The sequence below is a fragment of the Drosophila gunungcola genome (genome assembly GCF_025200985.1).
Source record: "Drosophila gunungcola strain Sukarami chromosome 3L unlocalized genomic scaffold, Dgunungcola_SK_2 000003F, whole genome shotgun sequence".
Taxonomy (NCBI): domain Eukaryota; kingdom Metazoa; phylum Arthropoda; class Insecta; order Diptera; family Drosophilidae; genus Drosophila; species Drosophila gunungcola.
The window spans coordinates 3,490,533-3,511,578 of NW_026453179.1; the positions used below are offsets into that span (position 1 = coordinate 3,490,533).

Here is a 21,046-nt window from a genome sequence, read left to right on the forward strand (position 1 = left end):
AAATCCGTTATTTTTCGTACTAAGCAAATCCATTAAAATTAAACTTGGCTATTTATTTCATAAGTGTTGACAATTAAATTTGTTTTGATATGATACAGCCATTTTATAGTTTTCTCAACAACTACCCAAACTTTCTGAATAAAATAAGCTAACATTTTTTATCCCTGTTATTTGATTACGTCTTAAGTCCCCCTTCTGTGTTATGCCAAGCCCCAATACTTTCTACCTTATTCCCATCATAAATCCACTTCACCTTCATTTTTGTACAGCTTTAAGGGTCATTAACAAAGTGCAAGGTTCACTGCGCTCCGTAAACTGTTGTCCATGGTGTTGACTCCCACCGTAAATTTTACTTTAAGGAAGCGAAAGAAAAAAGAGAATTCTTTAAGATTTCCGGCACAGCCAAATGATATAAACAAACACACAATTTGCGCCACTTAGCAGCAAATGGACGAGGCCATTAATAATTCCATTTTTTCGTAAGGTCAACCACAAAAAAGTCAGGGGACGGCAAGGCAAACGAAAAACAAAGCCAAGAACCGCCCAGATAATAAGGAAATATGACTTGAGGCGGACCGCAAGAATCTGCGACCACAAAAATCGGGAGGGGAAGGGGGAGGCTGAGTGGTTGGGAGTTTTGGGAGGCTGGCAAGGGACATATACTAGTAAGCGTGGCGAGACGGGTCTTGTAAAACAAGCCAGCAACAAGAACAACTCAACACAAAACAATAAATCGAGCGGGGAGCAAGCCAAGGAGAAGCCGCTCTCATAAACAATGTAATAATAAGGCCAACGTTGTGCGAGAACTTGGCTTCGACTTGAGCGCCAGAAAGTGGCTGTCCCCCCACTCGTATAAATCTTACCCAAAGCCCGGGGATTTCTCTGATTGCCGGCCATTAGAAAAATGTTAATTGTCATTAAACGGGGATGCCCAGACATTCCCCAGGGATAACCATTAAGAATCGGAAGTGACCGGGATATTGATGAACAGTATAATAAAATTAACACTCAACGGTGTTCGTTTTTGTCCATTTAGACAACTTCCAATTCCAGCGGAAAAATTCCAATTCAAATTCAATTAAGTTGGCTGAATTTAATTTTCCAATTTCATTTTACACCAGTTTTTTTTTGCACTCAGTGTGACAGGATAATAAGCTGGATGAACTGTCATGAACATTTTTAATTAAATTCAATATCCAAGATCTTTGTTCTGGTACTTTTTTGTTTGTCTTTCTAAAATGACGAGGGAGAAAATGGAAGACGGAAATATGATTGCAAATAATTGCATAGGTTCTGGATGCTGTAATGAGAAAGGATGGAACAAAGTTTGGTTCGACAAAAAAGCATGCATTTACAAAATTCAATTTTATGCGGAAGTTTTATTTAAAGGCTTAAAAATTGATTTGTTTAACTGAAAATGTTATAATAAAAAATTAATAGCTTAAATGTTTTATGTCAATTTACTATTGACTTGTTAACCTTAATCACCAGTGAAAAAGTCGGTTTTACAAATCGTGTTGCAAACAAGGGCGGCCAAATTGCGTCGAGCATTTTTTTTAGATGTCCCTTTGGCTTTGTATTCCTGGCCGTCCACCATGATTCCCATTTCGAACACCTCATTCGGGATTTCGCCGGTACATCCCAAATATTTGTAAATAGAATTTGGGCGTAAGTGAGAAAGAACCACGCCGGGATGCATGGTCTCCCAGTCTAAGGGTAACTCCGAGCGTTTAAGATACTGCTCTGGAACATGGAAACCTTCCATCTTCCACTCCTCAAAAAGTTTGTAAAGGGCATACGAGGCCAGCTCTATCATGGGCATATCGTCTTCTTCAATTTCATTTGCATTATGTTGCATAGCGTTCAGTTTGTCAATGATTATGCCGCGCAATGCCTTTTCGCAGGCTCTTTTCTTGGCCAAGGTTATAGAAGGACCCTCGCCAAAGTACTGCTTTGAGTTCACGGTCAAATGGGTCGTGAACTGACCGTCATGGTAGCGTTTATTGGCAATGCGGTTGATGATCACACCCTTTAACTCATTAAGGACTGTCGTAGCGTCCTTGGGGATCAAGCACTGGCGCAGTTGGCGGTTCATGGCCGAAATGCAATCAACCGGTTTCTCGCTCCTTATGTCGATTTCCCTTCCTTCCACGGAAAGCTCTCCGCTCGAATCCATCTGATGCCCAAGTTCACTCATATTGATGGAATCATCCTCTGATTCATTCGTAAAGGTCATTGATACACCGCTGGTGTCCACAGAAAGCTCTCCGCTCGAATCCATCTGATGCCAAAGCTCACTCATATCGCTGGAATTATCCTCTAATTCCGTCTTAAAGTTCATTGATATACCGCTGGTGTTCTCGGCAAGTGAATCTGGATCAGAAGACTGGATGCGATCCTCGTCAGCGAAAATTTCATCCGAAGGATCCAATGTCGGAATAGGGTCTTCAATCGCCACTGTTAACAGAAAATTCAAAATTCAGAATGGGTTCACAACGTTGCTAGAGGGTTTACTCTTATTTGAAAACTTGAGATTATAAAAGATATATGTATGAGCTTATAAAAAAAGAAGCAAGTTATTGGACAAAATTTGGGGTCAAAAGGGCCTTAACTTCAGTTTCTTTTCAATCGATTCTGGTTTTCAGAAAAACTGAATGTAAACATTAGTCCCGGCTTATGCAGCAGAAAGGTTATGATTCATGACAGTATTATAAATCTTACCCGAGGTCGAAGCTAGAACCGAATCTTGATCCTCCTGGACACTATTTTCCCCATCAACAGCATCTGGCTTACCAAAAGGATATGGAGCCTGGAGGGTCTCATCAATTGCAGTTGGTAACTGGTTATCAGAAAAAACTGAATGGTAACATAATTATTATTACTTTAGGTTATGATTCATGACAGTAATATAAATCTCACCTGAGGTCGAAGCTAGAACCGAATCCTGATTCTCCTGGACACTATTTTCCCCTTTGATAGCAGCTTGCTTATCAGAAGGATCAAAATCCGAAATAGTATCACCAACCGAAGTTGGTACAGGAGAATGGTCCGGATTTAGGCCGGTATTATCAGCCTCAACTAATGTCGATGCAGGAATCGTATCTTGTCTCTCCTGGACACTTTTTTCCCCATCAATAGCAGCTAGTTCATCAAAAGGATTTGGTGCCGCCATGGGAGCAGCTAATTCTGAAGATATATCAGGAATCAGGGCCATGGCGGCATCATCAGTTTCACCTGGAATCGGAGCAGAAACTACATCCTGTTTCACTGGTTCACCATTCTCCGTCGACGGCAACGATTCGTTGTTGGCATTTGAATCTTCAAGTTCGTCGGAAAACATTTTCTTAATGATAGGCACATCTGAACCACAAGCTCGCTTCATTTTTCTTTTTTTATGATCTCCTGTATTGTTTTAGACTTATTTAATGTCACCTCACCTGTCACTTCGATGTCAATGACTTGTAATTATTAGACTTCAACAGTTCAGTGTGACCGTGCGTTGTCAAAAAGCTGCAGACAGAATGAAGTGACTATTGGTCAAGGTCACACCATAACGATATAAAAAATGCAAGGTTTAAAACTGTGCGTCATGCGATAAGGAATAATAATTTAAAAAGCTATAAAGCAAAAGAATAGGGTTCTGTATGAATGTGTTAGTTGTAGTAAAAAGAAATTTTAGATTTACTAAAAAATCGGAAAAAGAAATGAACAAAAATTATAACTCTGTTTTTTTATTGAATAATGACTATTTTTGGTCCCTTTAGATATTTTAAAGAATATTTAATTTTGGAAATATTTGAAGGAGTTTTAAATTAAAATTGATTTAGAAGAATAAACAACGATTTTTTTAATTGAAATTCAATTGTGGGTTAGGGTAAAAAAGTCGAAACTATTCCAACGTATGGCCAATTTGCTAGGCATTCATTTTCGACGATTCTATCCCCTGCTGCATGTTTTACACTCCGAACACTCGAACAGAACGATAGCTCAACCCGTACCTTTTCGCAGGACCCCCATCGTTTATCATTGAACCACTCGATGGACTTGCAATTCACATGGCTCGATGGCAAACGGGAGGGGATAAAATAGTTGGCGTGGCCATAATTGCTAAGCGCCTATAAAGTTGCCCTTGGTGTATTATGGGCCACAACAAGTTGGGCTGCACTTTCAGTTCGTGCACTTGCCAGAGGCCAAAAAGTCAGCAACGTGTTGGGTCTGCCACAAAAACAAGAGCCCGGCCAAAAAAAACAGGGGCACAACACGGCGCAAAATTCAGCTAAAATAGAAGCGTTAAAATATTGCCAACATTTTCCCGCTTTTAATAGGGCAAAAACCAAAAAAAAAAGGAAAAAAAATTAGAAGAACAAGAGGAGGAAAGTTAGCACTGCCGTCTATGGACCGAGAGCAGCTGATCCTGGCTAAAGCTTTTACATTGGTGACTTGGAGCGGAAATTATGTAAATTTAAGTGTTGGGCGCTGCTCCGCCCATCGCCCCGTTTTTGAGCAATGAAAACATGAAAGCAAAAATCCACACAGCGAAAAAAAAAAGAACGTGGAAAAGATGCCAACAAATAACCAATAAAAGCAACAAGCAACGAGCCATGGGGGCGAAAGGAAAACAGCATAAAGTTGTGCTTGGGAAAATTCGTACGTTTGGTTTGGAGTTGAGTTTTCTCTTGTTTTTCCACGGGGGTGGGGGCAGTATTGGTCCTGGGCCCGGCAACAAAGTTTTCGTAATTGTTTTTGCATTTTGCGGCGCACACATTCGGCCGGGAGTGGAAAGCAGGGCCCAAATGTGTCCTTTGGTGTATTAAAAAGTTTCACGTTTTTTTTTTTCTTTTTAGAGAACGAGGCGCTGGCCAAACATTTGCTGCCGTCGGGTCGTGGTCCATTGCCCATTAACATTTTATATGCAATTATGATTATTTTACCATTGCGCATTTGCGGTAATCTTTGGGGAGCAAACGTTGAAAGTTGAGTTGGCCAGGCAAGCGGAAAATTTAATGTGCTTCAATCGCTTCGAACTGGGCTAAAAAGGGAATTTAGGGGGAAAAAGACAGAGACAAGCACAATGTTTGAGAATGTGGAAGCTGGCTTGGAACTGCAATCACATTGCAGCCACATGTTGCAGAATGTAAATTGAATCGGTCGAGAATTTAATTGCTTTATGCAGTAATTAAAATCAGAACATGTATACTTTGCTTCAATTTGTCAATTTCTTGCAAATGATTTCGAGGGTATAGATATCAATTAATTAATTAGATAGATCAAAATTACATTCACTTCATAGCTAAATGTATCATACATTTAAAAGACGTACGCTTTGAAATATATTTTTAAAAGGTTACAAGTGAGGAGAATTCGTTTAAGTAGTGTTTACTTTTATATATTTTTATTTTTTATACCCTTGCAGAGGGTATTATAATTTCAGTCAGAAGTTTGCAACGCAGTGAAGGAGACGTTTCCGACCCTATACAGTATATATATTCTTGATCAGCATCACTAGTAGAGTCGATCTAGCCATGTCCGTCTGTCCGTCCGTCTGTCCGTCTGTCCGTCCGTCTGTCCGTCCGTTTATATGCAAACTAGTCTCTCAGTTTTAAAGCTATCTGCATGAAACTTTCCCAAAAGTTGTCTTTCTATTGCAGGTAGTATATAAGTCGGAACGAGCCGGATCGGACGACTATAGCATATAGCTCCCATAGGAACAATCGGAAAAATAAATGAAAAAAAATTATAACTTTGCTGTTTTTTAATTTTTTGTTTAGTTCTTCGACATATAGTAATGGTAAAATATTTCCGATTTACGTTTTAAATTTCATCAAAATCGGACGACTATAGCATATAGCTCCCATAGGAACAATCGGAAAAATAAATGAAAAAAAATTATAACTTTTCTGTTTTTTAATTTTTTGTTTAGTTCTTCGACATATAGCAATGTTTAATTATTTCAGAATTATGGTATAAATTTTATCAAATCGGACGTCTATAGCATATAGCTCCCATAGAAATTTCAATGTTTTTTTTTAGCACATACTCAAGTAAATCATAATTTAATTAATGCAATAGCTGCAAGGGTATATGAACTTCGGCTTGCCGAAGTTTGCTTTCCTTCATGTTTGTTTTATATTTTTGTCATAATAGTATTAAAAATGTGTGAACATTCATTCAGATGGTAGTATTTTTCCTTTCAAATATTATTTATTTTTCTAAATTAGTAAAGAGATCATTTTGATTGGAATTTTGTTTGTATCTCAAAGAATTTTTTTTAAATTTTTTTAAATTAGATGATTTTTTATTGGAATTTTGTTTGTATTTCAAAGAAATTTTAAAATTACATTACTTAGTATATGATTGTCTAGAGAAAATAAGTTTTTTATCTATTAAATTTTACGAATTTTACGTTAACACAAATTTTGTTGGTCATCAATTTGTAGTGCCTTTTCATAACCTGTACAAAACATGGTCAAAAACTTTCTATTTCCCCCTTTTCTACTCTATCCTTTCTGGCCTAAGTTACAATGCAGACAAAGGCCGTTCTGTACCCGCCCTTTGAACCAACCTGAGTGACTGCAACCAGCAGCCATTCTGTGGTCATTAGCCCAAACCAAACTTGACTTCTACTCTGGCCTGAGATTTTCTGCAGAATTTGCAAAAAAAAAGACAGTACTAGAAGTAGCAGATGAGAAGAGAATGTGATGGGGTAAAAATGTATCCACAAAATGCGACGGCGACACAAATCTTCTTTATTGCTTGCTACGTTTTGCATACACAGCCTGTCCTGTTACACTGAGAAGAAAATTTTGCACTTAAAAATATAATATCGGTAAAGCGCCGGTAAGAAGTAGAACATGTTTCTTGGTAAGGAATTTCGGCATATCTGAAAGAAATTCTAATCGCACTTTTATGGATGTCTTTGGATATTTTGATTCCAAAAGAGAATAATTTGATTTAAATTTCAGGTAACATTTCTTCTCAGTGATCCATGCTCCTTTGCGGGTGTTAGTGTGCTGCCTGTGTCTGACTGTGGACTTTGACAAGAGGACATTAGGCTGGGTCCTGGACAAACAACTAATGGCCTTTCGAGGACATTTTCCCTGGTCACAGGTGCTCGGGCTTACCTACGCTCAGGTTGTTTTAAATTAAAAATCTATATGTACGCAAACAGGCAACGAGGGCCAACATGCTAAATATTCTTTACATGCTTGATCTGAATTCTTGTGATTTATGCTTGGGTTCCATTCGATAATTTTATTGGTTTTGTACGAGTTTTGGTGCTGATGCTGCTGCTGGAATATTGCTCATACGCTACATTGCCCGTCCAGCGTAACTGAGAGTCCACATGAGCGGATATTCTCTAATGTTGACTTGATTATCAACAGTCGCTGCACATCTTGCATGTTCGCAGTTGGTGCTGCATGTTGCAGCTGGCATTTGACAGCTGATGATGTTGCACATTTCCCTCTGGTCGGATGAGTTTTTGGCTCCACTCTGTCCAACTCTCGTCGGTTGCCATGACCACACTAATAATGCAAAGCTAACTACGAATTCCAGAAATTAGAAGGAACTGAAATGTTACTTTCTCTGGAAAAATCATTCGTCTTTGATAGGAATTTTAATTTCGTAATATTTACCAAAAGAGTAAGAAATAAATTATTTGGATATCAAAATAGTATGTCAGTTAATTTTAATTAATTAATTTAATTTTAATTGTAATTGTAATTTAACTTAATTTTTCGAAGCATATTATAACGATTTAAATATTTTTAAAAATGTATGAATGGTGATTATGTTTTAAATACTTATGTGAAAGATATTAGCATAAGTCGAACATTATTTTATTGATCCATTTAAGGGCAACTTGCAACCTAAATTTGCACTACATATGCTCGTATGTGTCTTTTGGGGTCTCATAAAGCACTTAGGATAATTTTTAAGTATTTTTCGGGGACGCTCCGGCAGCACTTACCTTATCAGGAGGCACATGCTGGGAGCTGGGAGCTGGAAGCTGGTTGCTCCACTATCAGGTAGCTGGGGCAACTCTGTGCAGCCAAGTGGTGAAAAGTATTCACATTAATTCAAGCAAAAATAAATTATAAAGGCAAAGGGCCTGCCTGCCCCCTCGTTGTCGGCGACTTTTCGCTGCGTTGTGCATTTTATGACGTTTAATGTGTTTCTGCTGTCAGCAGCAGAAGTTGCAGTCGCTGCCTCCGTCGACGTAGATGCAACTTTTAACTTGTGTTGTCGTTTTTTGTGCTGCCGCGTTGAGTGCATTTTGTTGATTTATAATAAAATAATGTAAAAATATTACACAATAATGAATGCGCCGCGCATCCCGCTTGCTTTCGGTCCTGCTCTGTCTCTTTCTTTGTCCTTCTTTTTCGGGATGAAATATGAAACAAGGAAATGCTCGAGGTGGAAAAAAGTTTCAGCCAAGAATATGAAATATGCGAGAAATAAAACTTTTAACTAAAATTATATATGTATATAGCCCCTGCGTCTATCCACTTACATATGTTGCTCATGGTAAGGTGTGTGTTTGTGTTTGTATTTGTCATGTTGTTTACGTTCACTTCTGGGCCATATTTCTTTCGTGCGAAACTACACGAAATATTTTTGCGGTTTGTTACTGCTGAAATACGCTCACAAAATATGTTGTAATATCGGTGAATGATGAATTGTTTTTGTTTTTAGCAGACAATTTTTTTTTACTTTATTGACATTTGTATTGTTATTTTCAAAAAAACCTTTTATTACACATTGGAGAAATTGGAAATTAAAGAAATTTAGCTGAAGATACAAAATTTGAGCTTTTAATGCTTTAAGAAGGCTCATTCAAATAAGTAGTGTTGTTTCAGGAGTATAGAGACCTTGCGGATCTGATTATCTTTTTAACATATTAAACTCCATTTTAGTAAGCACAAAATGTTTAACTATAATTTTGTATTATTTTAATTTAAATGTTTAAATACAGTTATAAATAAAATTTAAATATACAATGAAGATTTAGTAATACTTAGCGGCGTAAGGCAGCATTCTTCTCCTAGTTAAGAAGCTTCATTCCATAAATCTTATTGGGTTAGAGTAACTGGCAACTTTACCCACAAGGACCCCTAACTTCCCCTCACTCAAAGTCAACACATACAGCTCACATTTTGATGCGCTTCGAGATCGTGGCGTCCTTGCAACTTTATCGCACCAGAAATTGCATCATATTTCACGGACCTCAGCGTGACAACAAAATATATATATATATATAAGTAATACTCGTACGAACTACATATATTGCTCAAAAAAACCGCTCACACAAAATGCTCGCGAAAGGTAACTTTACTCACCTGGCACCGTGAGGGGCCAACTAAGACGTCTGTCAGCGCGAAGAGAAGCGAACGAGTAAGGGAAAAAAGTTGTCAAAAGTTTCGCGCCACACGGCGTATGAGTAATGCCAGACAAAAGTCAGAGATACTTTAAGAACTGCACAATTTATTAAGAATACTCGCGTTTGATTATAATTTATAATGGCACTCGTTCAGAGCGCAATCTTTGGCATAATTTTGAAAATCCTGAAATAAACTTTGAGCATGCACATAATTAATGAAAGACCAAATGTCGTCTTCAGCATAGTGTGCAAAAGGAGCATCCTGAGCGCGTCCAGTTACAGATGCGTCGCAGGAGCAGAAGGAGCGTCAAGACGCAGCAGGAGCAGCATGCAAAAGGGAGTAAACAAAGTGTAATTAAAAACTACTTAGCGAAGGACCTGGTTCTCTACTTCTTTCAGCCCACCTGGAGAGTCAGACCCACCTGCGATAAATAGTTTTGCGCTGCTGTAATTTATTATCGTTAGCGCTATCCTTGAAAAAGTAGCGCCTGATGCCGCTGAGGTATGAGCGGAAATATTCGCTCCAATTAATCGTCGCAATGTTAAACTGCAGCAATGAACGCTCCTCGTGCGGCAGCAGCTCGTTCAATTCGTCAATGTTGCGATGGGCGAACTTCCACTCCTTCAATCCAAACCAAGCCATCATGTCGATTATGCGAGATATCTTCCTGTACGCCTTCACATAGCTGCATGTCGGAAAATTCACCAGATTGTTAACCAGTTTTTGCAAAATAATAATTTTGTCTGCTAACTAATGTCATCTTATTTCTTTAAAAAATGTTTTATTTTATGAACAAATTATTTTGATATAAGTAAAATAGTCACACAAAACTATATACCTATATACCCAAAATAATACAATGTAGGAACACCCTATTAAGTGCATTTTGAAAGAAAAGAAATTAATTAATTTTCACTAGTTTCTCTCTATGTAGAAGTGCAATAACGCGTAGAGGCTCAGAATGGAAGTAGAGATTTCTGTCAATATGTTTGCTAATTGAGGGGAGCTGGTGATGAGCAAAGCGGTCTGGTAAGGGTCCACCTACATAAATAAATGGCAAAATGCTGAAGCTAATGCGCTCTAATTGCAGTTTGTTAAATATACCGTATACGCCCGTTACTAAGAAGCTGGCCAAGAGACTTGACTGAATGGAAACGACAGTCTTTGCTCTTAGTTTACTTTGGCTAAGAGGTCAATACAATTTAATTAACTAAATTATTATATTGTATTATAAATAAAAATTCGGATACATCTCTACTGATAAATAAATTGGTTGACAATATTATTTATAAACAGAATATTTTCCGACAAATCTGTGAAAGTTTGTTTCAAAAATCTAAACTACAGAGATTACCTATACTTTAACTTGAAATTCGATATGAAAATAATTTCTCATTTTTAAATTTTTTAAGAAAGTAATCGCTCTTGATTGCCCCTTTATCCTTAACAAACTCGATATCAGGAAATGAGCCCCCGATGGATACCCTGAATAGGTCATTCAATTGCCTTTCCATGTTCCATTTAAAATCCATTCAATGTAGCCGACCCCCGAAAACCCACACACCAAACATTGCCACCTCTGTGAACATATTCTCAATGGAGGCAGGGGTGGGCGTGGCCTGGGTTTCAGAGTGGTTGTATGTGAGGGCAGATGAAACGATGTGTGAGTGTACTTACATGCGCTTTTGTCCGGTGACCATGGCAATTAAATCTAAAATATAAGCTGGGATATTGTGCAAGAAAAATGCAATTGCACAATGCAGAGGCTTCGATGGTATTATAACGTACGAGAAGCACCTGTGACAATAATGCGGTCGATCGAAGGATATATACATTCGTGTGGGCGAGAGGGGTCGTGGATATGGCGATTTCAGCGATTCCGTGTGGTATTTGGGTTCGATTTGGTTTAGTTGGCAATCCCCAGTTCGTTTTGTGTTTTTAGTTTTTGTACGTTGGATTTGTTTTAACGTAGTTTGAACCAAGTTGTTGGTTTTTTTTGGTTTTTGTTCCGAATTTCGTTCAGGTTTCGTTGTTTCAAGGTATTAGCAGAGCATAGATAAATTTTCCATTCGCAAAAATTCGAAAATATTTAAGCATCGGATTAGACATGCATACAATACGGCAGCGAATCGTGTTGATTTTTTTCCAGGGTTAGAAATTCAATTAAGAATATTTATTTTCAGACCACACAGTAGTGTGTGTGTGTTAAACTCACCAAAGCGCCTTGTCGAAAGGTTCGTGAAATCCTTTGCGCGACAAGTGCATATACTGGCCCCAGGTTATATTGTTCACGTCGGACACGTAATTGTAGACGGGCAGCTCCGATTTACCATTATCTTTACATTCACGAAGCTCAAATCTGCGAAGTAAAATTATGGTAATTATTTCGGGTCAAGCTAGAAATTGGATACGTATTTATCCAAAAGAAAAAATTGTAGATGAACATTTTTTTTTTATTTTAAAACAAAATATTTCAATACTTAAAAATGCTACACCTAGATACCAAACCAGTACAGAAAATAATTAATTTAAAGTAAAAATATTTGTTTTTACTGGGTGTTATTAAAATACTTTTTCAAAATTAACTTAATTTTTATTTATTTAATTTTGTGTAGATGTTAGATGTTAGAGAAAATATTTATTTATTATTTTAATTTAATGAACCAATATACTTGTCTTTTAAGTCTTGAAGTAATATTAAAATATTACAATTGGCTAGGTGCACATAACATTACAACTTTAAATATTGATTTTAAATACAATTTTTGCTTTTTATTGGATTTTATAGATAAAATATGTATGTTAAAAAAAAATAAATTAAAATGGTTAAAAAATGTGTAAAAAAAAAAAATTACAAAATTACAATAACCTAATTTATTAGGTTCAAAAAGTAAATAAAAAGCGTACAAGAAAGCCAGTGAACTTTTTCCATTCTAGCCTGCGACCTTTGCCCATCTTAATTTTTCCGCTCTTGGTATCTACAAATTTTCTCCTTTTTCCTGCTGCTTGCAAACAACCGAATGCTATCAGCTTGCGGTGCAACTCTTTACAACTTTTACACATCCTCTGGCACCGCTTCAGCAGGATGTCTGAGTGCTGGTGTGGACTAACCTTCGAGCTATATCCCAGGCGGTTGCTATCATGGCATTCACCACGTAATCGGCGGGCACCATATTCGCCTTGCAGCTGGCCGTGCCGTAAATGCAACGGACGAGTCCCCGGGCAGACCAAGTGCATAAACCTGATGGCCCGTACAAATTATCAGTCCAGCCGGGAAATGGATCCTTGTACGTTGACATTACTGCGAATAAATAAGAATTAATGGCTGCTTTGTTCGCTCCGCCAGAGAATCGCAGACGGAAGAGGACTTTTACTGCGGCGACCGGGAGTTTCCTTGTTGATTTTAGCCAACGTCAAAGTGATAATGGTAGCGACCGGTCCGCCAGTTCAGTTCCCAATCTTCCATCCCACCTCCGCCAACTCATTGCGAACTTCCCCTGCTATTTGCCATTTTGCTAACTGATATGCCTGACTCCCAATTGCAAGTTTTGGACTTGATTTTTTTCAATATACTCTAGAGCAATGGGGTTAAAGTGTTTAGATAAAAACGGGTTTTGAAATATCTATCTTATTTTGATAAAATAAAGATATAAATGTATTTATATAATAAATTTGTTCACTCATTAGTCAATGACTTCTAAATTATAAACAAATCTTTAAATTGTTTAGCTTTCTAAGCTTTTATTCAAACTCTGAATAAAATATATTCGTCTTACTAAAATCCCTTTAAACTAGTTTTAATTTAATGGGTACTTAGAAATGTTTTTACGCATTCTGATTCCTGAACTGATTTTCAAAAGCTAATATACCAATTCCAAGTATCAGACAGGACATAATATTTATTTTTTTTAATTATATGAGATCTTAAATGTGATTTTTCAATCAAACTTTGATTGATATAATCGGGTTTTGTTTTAAAAATAAACTGTTAATTGATTAAAGATAAAGAGCTTATTAAAATAATTTTCAAAAAAAAGGTAATAAGCGACTGCTTTTAGTTTGCTAAAGTAGAATTACTTCTTTATTTTTAAGTTAACTCAATGTTGAGTAATTAAAAACATAAAAAAGGATTACATATTAATAAAAGATTCTTTATGAAAATTAAAAAAAGTCTTAGATAATAATTAAAGATTCTTGTATTCAGTACCTTCATATAAAAGTAAGGGAATTTAGTTGACTACCAGATCACCCGAAAATTGTACTTTTCCATTGCCATCCTCGTTTGCACAGCCAGCTTAGAATCCAGCTGCATGAGGACGATGCTTTGGCATTTTTGTGTTAAAATAAATGAAAATTTGTTTGTGCTTTGTTTCTCGAGAGCTTCGGCAGCCAGAATCCCCCCTCCCTTGAGCACTGAGGCGATGGGAAAACCAAGTCAGACATCCTCTGACTTTTTGTTACGTTTTGCTCGTTACGTTACGTTGCGTTGCAGCCCAAACAAAGAAGCAAACGAAATCACAAAAAAGACCCGAAAATATAAAAACTTTTTCCACATGCATTTATCTGGTAAGCCCTAAGTCCTCTCTCTCTTCTTCTATATCTCCTATCTCATGCTACCGAATGTAGACAACTCTGTTGGCCATTTTTCACAAAATTTTAAATATTCCTTTTTTCCTTGGCCAACGAGATCCTCGGGGGATCTCACCATGGCAGAGCTGGATATGTTCCTTGTGTGGTTTGTTTACACAATGCCTGCCCCAGGGTATTTGTGCTAATTATCTGACAATTAGTTTGTTAAGTCAAGTCTGCAACCGCAATAAATATTCCGCACGCCACCCACTCACCTATGGGCGGTCGAAAGATGCCCGCCGGCATGTGGAATGCCCGATGATTCACCAGATTCTCGGCACACTTCTTGGTCATGGTGTAGGTGTTGGGCATCTGGCCAATTAGGCAGTGCCGCATCTTCTCCAGCGTTTCGTCGTCGAATGTGCGATAGATCTGCGGATATACACAAGCCCGTGAAAACATTTTCCAATTTAAATAAACTGTCATATCGCATATCAAATATGATATTCACGATTTTTGTGTGACACTTTTTTTGCGCGGAATACATTTGTTAAAAGGGTATATTGGCTTGAAATAGTTATAGGCCGGGAATGCTTTAACGAAAACAAGCAAAATGTGAAAAAAAATTTCATATTCATATATTTCAAAATTTTTTATTGTTCTAAATATTTAAGAAATGTCTTGATTAATGTTATATATTAAACGGCTTTTCAATTTACATTAAGTGCATAAAATATATAACTTCCATACATTTTAAGGAAGGTTGGTATTTCCTCAAACCTTATTATTTAATATCAATATTTAATTTTCAATTACATTTTGTAAATCGATAATTAAATAATATATTAAGTTTAATTTAAATCAGATATTGTTGTAAAAAGTAAAAAATATTGAAAAATTTCTGTTTAACTTCTAAATAAAGTAATTATTTTCCGTACAAAATTGTTTAAACTTCATATATATCGCCTTTCAGATTAAGAAATAAATTGATAATTAAATAATGTATTAAGTTTAATTTTAATCAGATATTGTTGTAAAAAGTAAAATATATTTAAAAATTTCTATTTAACTTCTAAAAACTCTACCGACAGACCGATTTAAAAATAAAGAAACATAGCTAAAACAGTAATTATTTTTCGGGATGAATCATTTAAACTTTATATAAGTCGCCTTTCAGATTTTTAAAAAGTTGGTTTAGAGGATCTATAATAGTCTTAAATATTTTGTACTTGAAGTTCCACAAGTGTTTCTTGTCTTCTTTTTAGGTATTTCATTTTATGTGGGCGATACCAACCTGCATGATTTTTTCGTAGCCAATTTCGTTCTCGTACACTTGTTCCTTGATGAATTTGCGATTGCAGTTGCAGTAGAGTGTTGAAATGTGCACGAAGGACTGTGCCCACGGGAAGGATGAAATGGAGGGACCACCGAAATTGGGAGGAAAACACGCATGTCGAATGTTGATTGAATTGTGTTGGAAATTGTTTGCCCGCCAACGCCGTAAAATATGCAACACCCAAATAAGTTTGGAAATCGGGAAAAATGGGAGAGAGAGAGAAAGCAGTACGTAAATATTACAATTCATACGAAAATATTTTTTCATGTATTGGGACAGGGGAATTATGTATTTTGGTTACTTAAAAGCCCGATATGTGAATATTTAACGTATATTTTTCCGTTATTTATTTTCACTAATGGAAAAATGGCCATACCGGGCCAAATAGTGGGTTGATATTTAATGTTGGTGTCTTTAATCGGCTTTAAAACTGTTTGCCCTGAATCAATATTCAACTCCAGCGTATTGATTACTGATATATTGGTTTGTTCGTAGAATTTGATTGAGGCCTTTTAATGCAGTGTTTCGGTGAAAATTTCAAAATGATTATAGTTTTTAAGTCCGTTTTTATTATAAAACCACCAACATTGTCACCATAAATAGTCCATGAATAGAGTTTAGTGAGTTAAAACTGTATTTTCAAGAACCTTACCTTTAACTGTTTCATTTCCATGGTCAAATCGAGTATTTTCTTGGTGCCCAAAACATTTATGTCAATAGCGTCGCTCAGTTTCTCATTGAATTTCACCGAAGCCACAACATTGAAGACAATCTACAGGCGAAAAAGAAACCAGACCCACGAATTGTAATGCATATTAAAAATAAAAAAGAACAAAAAGACAAGAGCTCAGCAGCACAGAAGCTCATGCAAAATGCACAAGAGATGTGCATACAAAGCAGCAACAGTCAGTGATGTGGGGTTTTATAGGTACATTCCTTGATGGCTTATTTCACTAGTTTTTCTTAAGTTTCAAGCTGATCAATAAAAATTCAGGATATTATGTTATAGTGATTGAACATTAGACACTATATATAGGAACATCAAGTGGTTAGAGTAATTGGTTGATATATGTTGGTATATACATATTATCACAAATATTACAACAAAAATTTTATTTTTAAAAAAAACCTAAAAAAAATGTAATATGTTTTAGATCAAGATCATTGACCGTGTACCTTGAGGTAGTTACTTTTCCATCACTGGCACAACCATTACTGCAGCGATCTGCTGCGGAATGTTCGGCCTGCGTTCTATGCTAACCTCAAAGTCAGAATCAAAATGCTGTAAAAGAAGCTGTGGCAGATGGAACAGGTCCTGAAACAGGAACAGGAGCAGGAGCGGGAATCCTGCAGTGCGGCGCGTGCATTGAACATCGACAACAAAGCAATTTCAGCTTAAAACAGTGCAAGCGGACTCTAAGCAGACCGACCAGGCTCGAGTGACTTGTATGCAAAATGTTTTCGCAAACAGCATGGGAAACGGAGGGAAAATAAAAACGACCAACGGATGCGGATAAATATGTGGATGTGCCAGGATGGCAGGACAATGGCTCGCGCATGCCGAGCACTTGAAGCATGCACAGGAATTTTCATTTATTTATATATTGTGTTTTATAACCAACAGCAAGAGGAGCAACAGCAATAGCAACAGGAGCAGGAGAAGCCGCCCGCCAGGATGCTCTACACATTTTCACAGTTTTACGTGGCGGTGGGTTTTTCAATTTTTGTTGAAAAGTAGAATATATATACATTTATATGCACATGCATACATATCGTGCGCCTCTTGTGATCAGCAAAACAAAACACAAAAAAATATGGGCGAGGAACGAAAGAAATAAACTGACTGCCTGGCTGGTGTTGTCGTAAACATTGCGCCTGCCTTTGGCATGCAACGTTTTACGTATACGTAATGCACATCCCAGAGAAGATGAGGGGAAGGTTGTGATAACCAGTGAAACACTTTGAAAAAATTGGACTTTATGCACTATACTTTATGACTTTTTACCATTTAATGTTCCTAAAACATATATTTATTAATGAATTTTTTATTTTTACAAGCGATTTCAACAAAGGTGTAAACTTTTTTAAGGCTTGCCTCTTTTTATTGTCTTTTAAAAGACTTTTCTTGCCTTTCTTAATTTTGTAAGTTTATAACATTTTTCATTTAAATAAATTGATAGAATCATATTTAGACAACAATTTTTTGTAAAATTCAAATAGATAATAAAATTAATTTATTAAAAATTAAAAATAGTTCAAAAATAATAATTAATAACAATAGGTAAACATTAAAATAAATTAAATATAAAGTATTTATGGAAATAATTCAGTTTATGGACAATGAATACATTTGCTCACTTGACCAACATATATATATATATATATTGAATTAATTCCATGTTAGGAACTATATTTTTTCTGGTGTAAATAGATAGGAACAGACAGGAATCGAGGGAGCCATCCAGATAGGCAAGCTTAACAAAAGCCCATGCAAAGTTTCTCACACAAAAAGTCCATTGATTGAATTGCCAGCAGGAGAGTGGCAGAGGGACGTGGATGATGCGGCGACGAGAGGGACGGGAATGACTGATAAAACATCAACAAAACTTACTCACCTGGACCTCAGACGAGAGCATTGCTCGGTCGGCGGAATCAATGTCCAGGTCGATGGCACTGTAATCAGCGCGTATCGGATGCACCTTCTCCAACAATTGCGGTGACTCCTCGCGCATCCTATTGAATATCTGTCGGAGGCAGTTGGTTGGGTTTTTATCCGACATTGTCCTTGCCTGCGGGAAGGAGAGCATGACAGGCTCCCGCATCCTGAGCGCTGACACTTACCGATTCATTGAAAAAGCCCTGCAAGCGTTCCTGCACGCTCATGTTGTCCTTGCTGCGTATCAGCATGTAAATTTTACGCAATCCAAACGAGCGAAGCAATTTCTCTGTTAACACTTTGCCCACGAAACCCGTTCCGCCCGTAATGAGTACGGTGGCATTGCTATAGAAATCCGTAACCGGTGTCGCACTGACGGCACTCGAGTGTGGGATGGTGCCACTCCCATCGATACTGTTTGTTCTCGTACTAGAGGACGCCTCCTGGAAGACCTGCTCCTCCTCGTCCTCCCCGGCCTCGTTGCCACTGCCACTGCCACCATTTTCATTGCTACTACGTCGCGAGGAGCTGGTGGACGAAAAAGCCTTGCGAGCAGCTAAAAGGGAGGTCAAATATTCAATACATTTTTGGGTCATTTTCAAATATTTTACATGGGCATATAGTATAAATTAGTATTTATGCAATTGATTCAAACAAAATTAAGTCAAATCGACAGCATTATAATATATTCAATGTTACACGTTTCGCCGAATTTATAAAAACCAAAACATTTACAAATTCCGATTTCTCACTTGGGGTTTTTTTTTTTGCTGTTTTTTCACTAGGTGCAAACAATGATATTTTGATATTATGTACAACAAAGTTTGTACTTAAGTTGTTTGACAATTTGGCCCTTTTTTCTATATAAAAATTCAAAATTTTAATGTTATCTTTTTAAATGACTTGATAAAACAGCATAAATTAATGGCCCATTCATAAAATTTATGTAGAGACTCTCAAGTTATGATTTTGGCTCGTGATGTCTATTGAATAATATTAAAGTAATACTTTCTGAAATTGTTCTTTGGTAGCAACTCTTTTTAACCTTTCCCTAATTCCTTAAGCTTTTAGACTCAAATGTGATTTAATCATTGTAAGTTCCTTTTTTAAGTTACTTCGAAGTCTATACATCACTCACATTTACTAGGATTTGCCTCATGCATGTTTTAATAATGTTAATAATGTTAATAATTGTCCCGAAATCGAACCGTTCACTTCAAGGGTAAAAAGAACATTGACAAGTTTTCAATTTCAAAGCGGCTAAAAACTGGGATTTTAATCAATAAACGGCAGACATATATCGAAAAGATTTTCCCACCGCAAGTCAATTATATTAATATGAAGTACACACGATATATGTGTATCCATTATAACCCAATTACACTATACCTATTTGTGTGTAGAACGACCGCTTGCACTTTTCCCTGCAGGTATATACATATATTGTTTAAAATGTGAGCTGTGCGGGGCCTGGCTGACATTGTGGTTGCATTTGACCCGATGACCTGGCCCGCAGGATGTCTGGCGGAAAAGAGATGGCGGATCAACCTGCTTCGGTCACGCCGTACTCTTTCACTCTTTCCCTCGTTTTCCACCCGCTTGTTGAGCCATTTTAAACAATGTTAATTATTCAATTATCAACAGCCAATGCGGCTGCCATGTGACCATGTGTCCTTCTAACTGCTTTTGACCATGTGTGTATGTGTGTTTGAATCAGAGTGTAAGTGTCCCTGTCGGTGAGTCTCTGTCTTTGTGTGCATGACCATATCCTCCGTCACAGTTGGTTCTTGTTCGTCGCGTGCGAGAGTGGACAGCATATGTTGTTTGATTGCTAAAGAAAAACGAGGCAAGTCCAGCATACACGAATGGACTGAAAAAAAACACTCAATAACTAAGAATTAAAAATTTAAATTATTATTTATTTCTTAATTATTATCTGTCTGGCATTCTAGGAAAAGTTAGCAGGATAATAATGCATTTAAATTAGAGATAAGAATAACATTTTTTTAAATTTCATAAAAAAGTTTAAATTTTAAAATTTTAATTGAAAATTGACTTATACGTTTTTTTTCAGTGCAAACACACATGGTACCATACCTCATTGCGTGACATAGTTGTGGTTGTTGCTGCAGCCGTCATATATTTGTGGCAGTTGTCATTGTCCACATACAGACAGTCTGGTATAGCTTGCATTGGCATTAAGAAAAAAGATTGGTCAAATTGGTCGCTGGATGATTATGGCTTAGACACTTAAAGAGTTTAAATTTTAATTATTAAAGCCCGTTTAACGAGAATTTTTCTTTAAAGACTTTTGGAAAAACGGTATTCTTTTTAATAAGTGTCCCGACACAATAACCTGTAAGCAAAGTTATTTAAAATGTATCACAAACCCGACTTAAAAGTACATTTTTTGAATTGAAATAATTGTTGATAAACTGTTTAGGTATACTTAAGAAAAATCATTCAATTTTAGTTTAGGCTAGATGTAAATAAATACGCATGCCAAAAAAATGGTTTTAAAAAATTTTTTGAAATATGTATGACATTTTTAGGTACTTGCATTAAAAAATCGAATAATTTATGATAGTTGATTTTGTAATCATACAGCCGTATGTTCCCCATAAATCTTAAGCAGTACGTTAGATCGAATTCTTTGACTTAAGGTACACTTTTATATGAAGTGTTAAGGCTATACTTAACTTCAGGTGAAAAAGTTTCCATTTTACTTCAGCATTTAAGCAAAACCACCACATAAGGGTTAAAGCTTGTCTTTGTCTTCGCTGTGCTCACAAGAAACTTTAAGCTTTTCGACCATCTTGGGCTTTTTATTGTCCATTTCCGGTTTGAGTCTCCACTAATGGAAAGTCTTCTAAGTGAAGAACCCAAGTAACAAAAATTCAAGTCAAAACACTTTAAATCTAAAAGTACATTTTCTCCTTATCCCAGATTTATAGCAACATATTTTTAGCAGCAGTTTAATTGTAGTCAACCAAATGAAGCGGAAATGGCAAGCCACTTTTATTTGTACAGTTTATGGTCCTCGCATTAACAATAATTAAAGTGCTGCGTTGTAATTAAATGAAAAAGATAACTCGTATATTTTAT

The 21,046-nt window shown here is 36.6% G+C and overlaps 2 protein-coding genes across 3 annotated transcripts; both read right to left on the reverse strand.

The window, feature by feature from the left end:
* Positions 1 to 1,418: 1,418 nt before the first annotated feature.
* Positions 1,419 to 8,617, reverse strand: LOC128258298 (uncharacterized). Of its 2 annotated transcripts, XM_052989853.1 has the most exons (4): positions 8,513 to 8,617; positions 2,920 to 3,510; positions 2,722 to 2,856; positions 1,423 to 2,457 (listed from the first exon to the last, which is right to left on the reverse strand). In XM_052989853.1, exons 2-4 carry the CDS (start codon positions 3,380 to 3,382, stop codon positions 1,481 to 1,483), a joined length of 1,575 nt encoding a protein of 524 aa, XP_052845813.1. In that variant the 5' UTR covers positions 3,383 to 3,510; positions 8,513 to 8,617; the 3' UTR covers positions 1,423 to 1,480. The 2 variants fall into 2 exon arrangements, with proteins under 2 accessions (XP_052845814.1, XP_052845813.1); XM_052989854.1 differs by lacking the exon at positions 8,513 to 8,617 and having other exon boundaries at positions 1,419 to 2,457; positions 2,722 to 2,839; positions 2,920 to 3,000.
* An 886-nt stretch (positions 8,618 to 9,503) lies between these two features.
* Positions 9,504 to 19,162, reverse strand: LOC128258297 (fatty acyl-CoA reductase wat). Its single transcript, XM_052989852.1, has 11 exons — positions 19,080 to 19,162; positions 18,127 to 18,497; positions 17,901 to 18,029; positions 15,938 to 16,057; positions 15,244 to 15,342; positions 14,225 to 14,381; positions 12,492 to 12,681; positions 11,596 to 11,739; positions 11,058 to 11,177; positions 9,802 to 10,065; positions 9,504 to 9,641 (listed from the first exon to the last, which is right to left on the reverse strand). The coding sequence occupies exons 1-11, from the start codon at positions 19,102 to 19,104 to the stop codon at positions 9,530 to 9,532; spliced, it is 1,731 nt and encodes a 576-aa protein (XP_052845812.1). The 5' UTR covers positions 19,105 to 19,162; the 3' UTR covers positions 9,504 to 9,529.
* Positions 19,163 to 21,046: the final 1,884 nt, after the last annotated feature.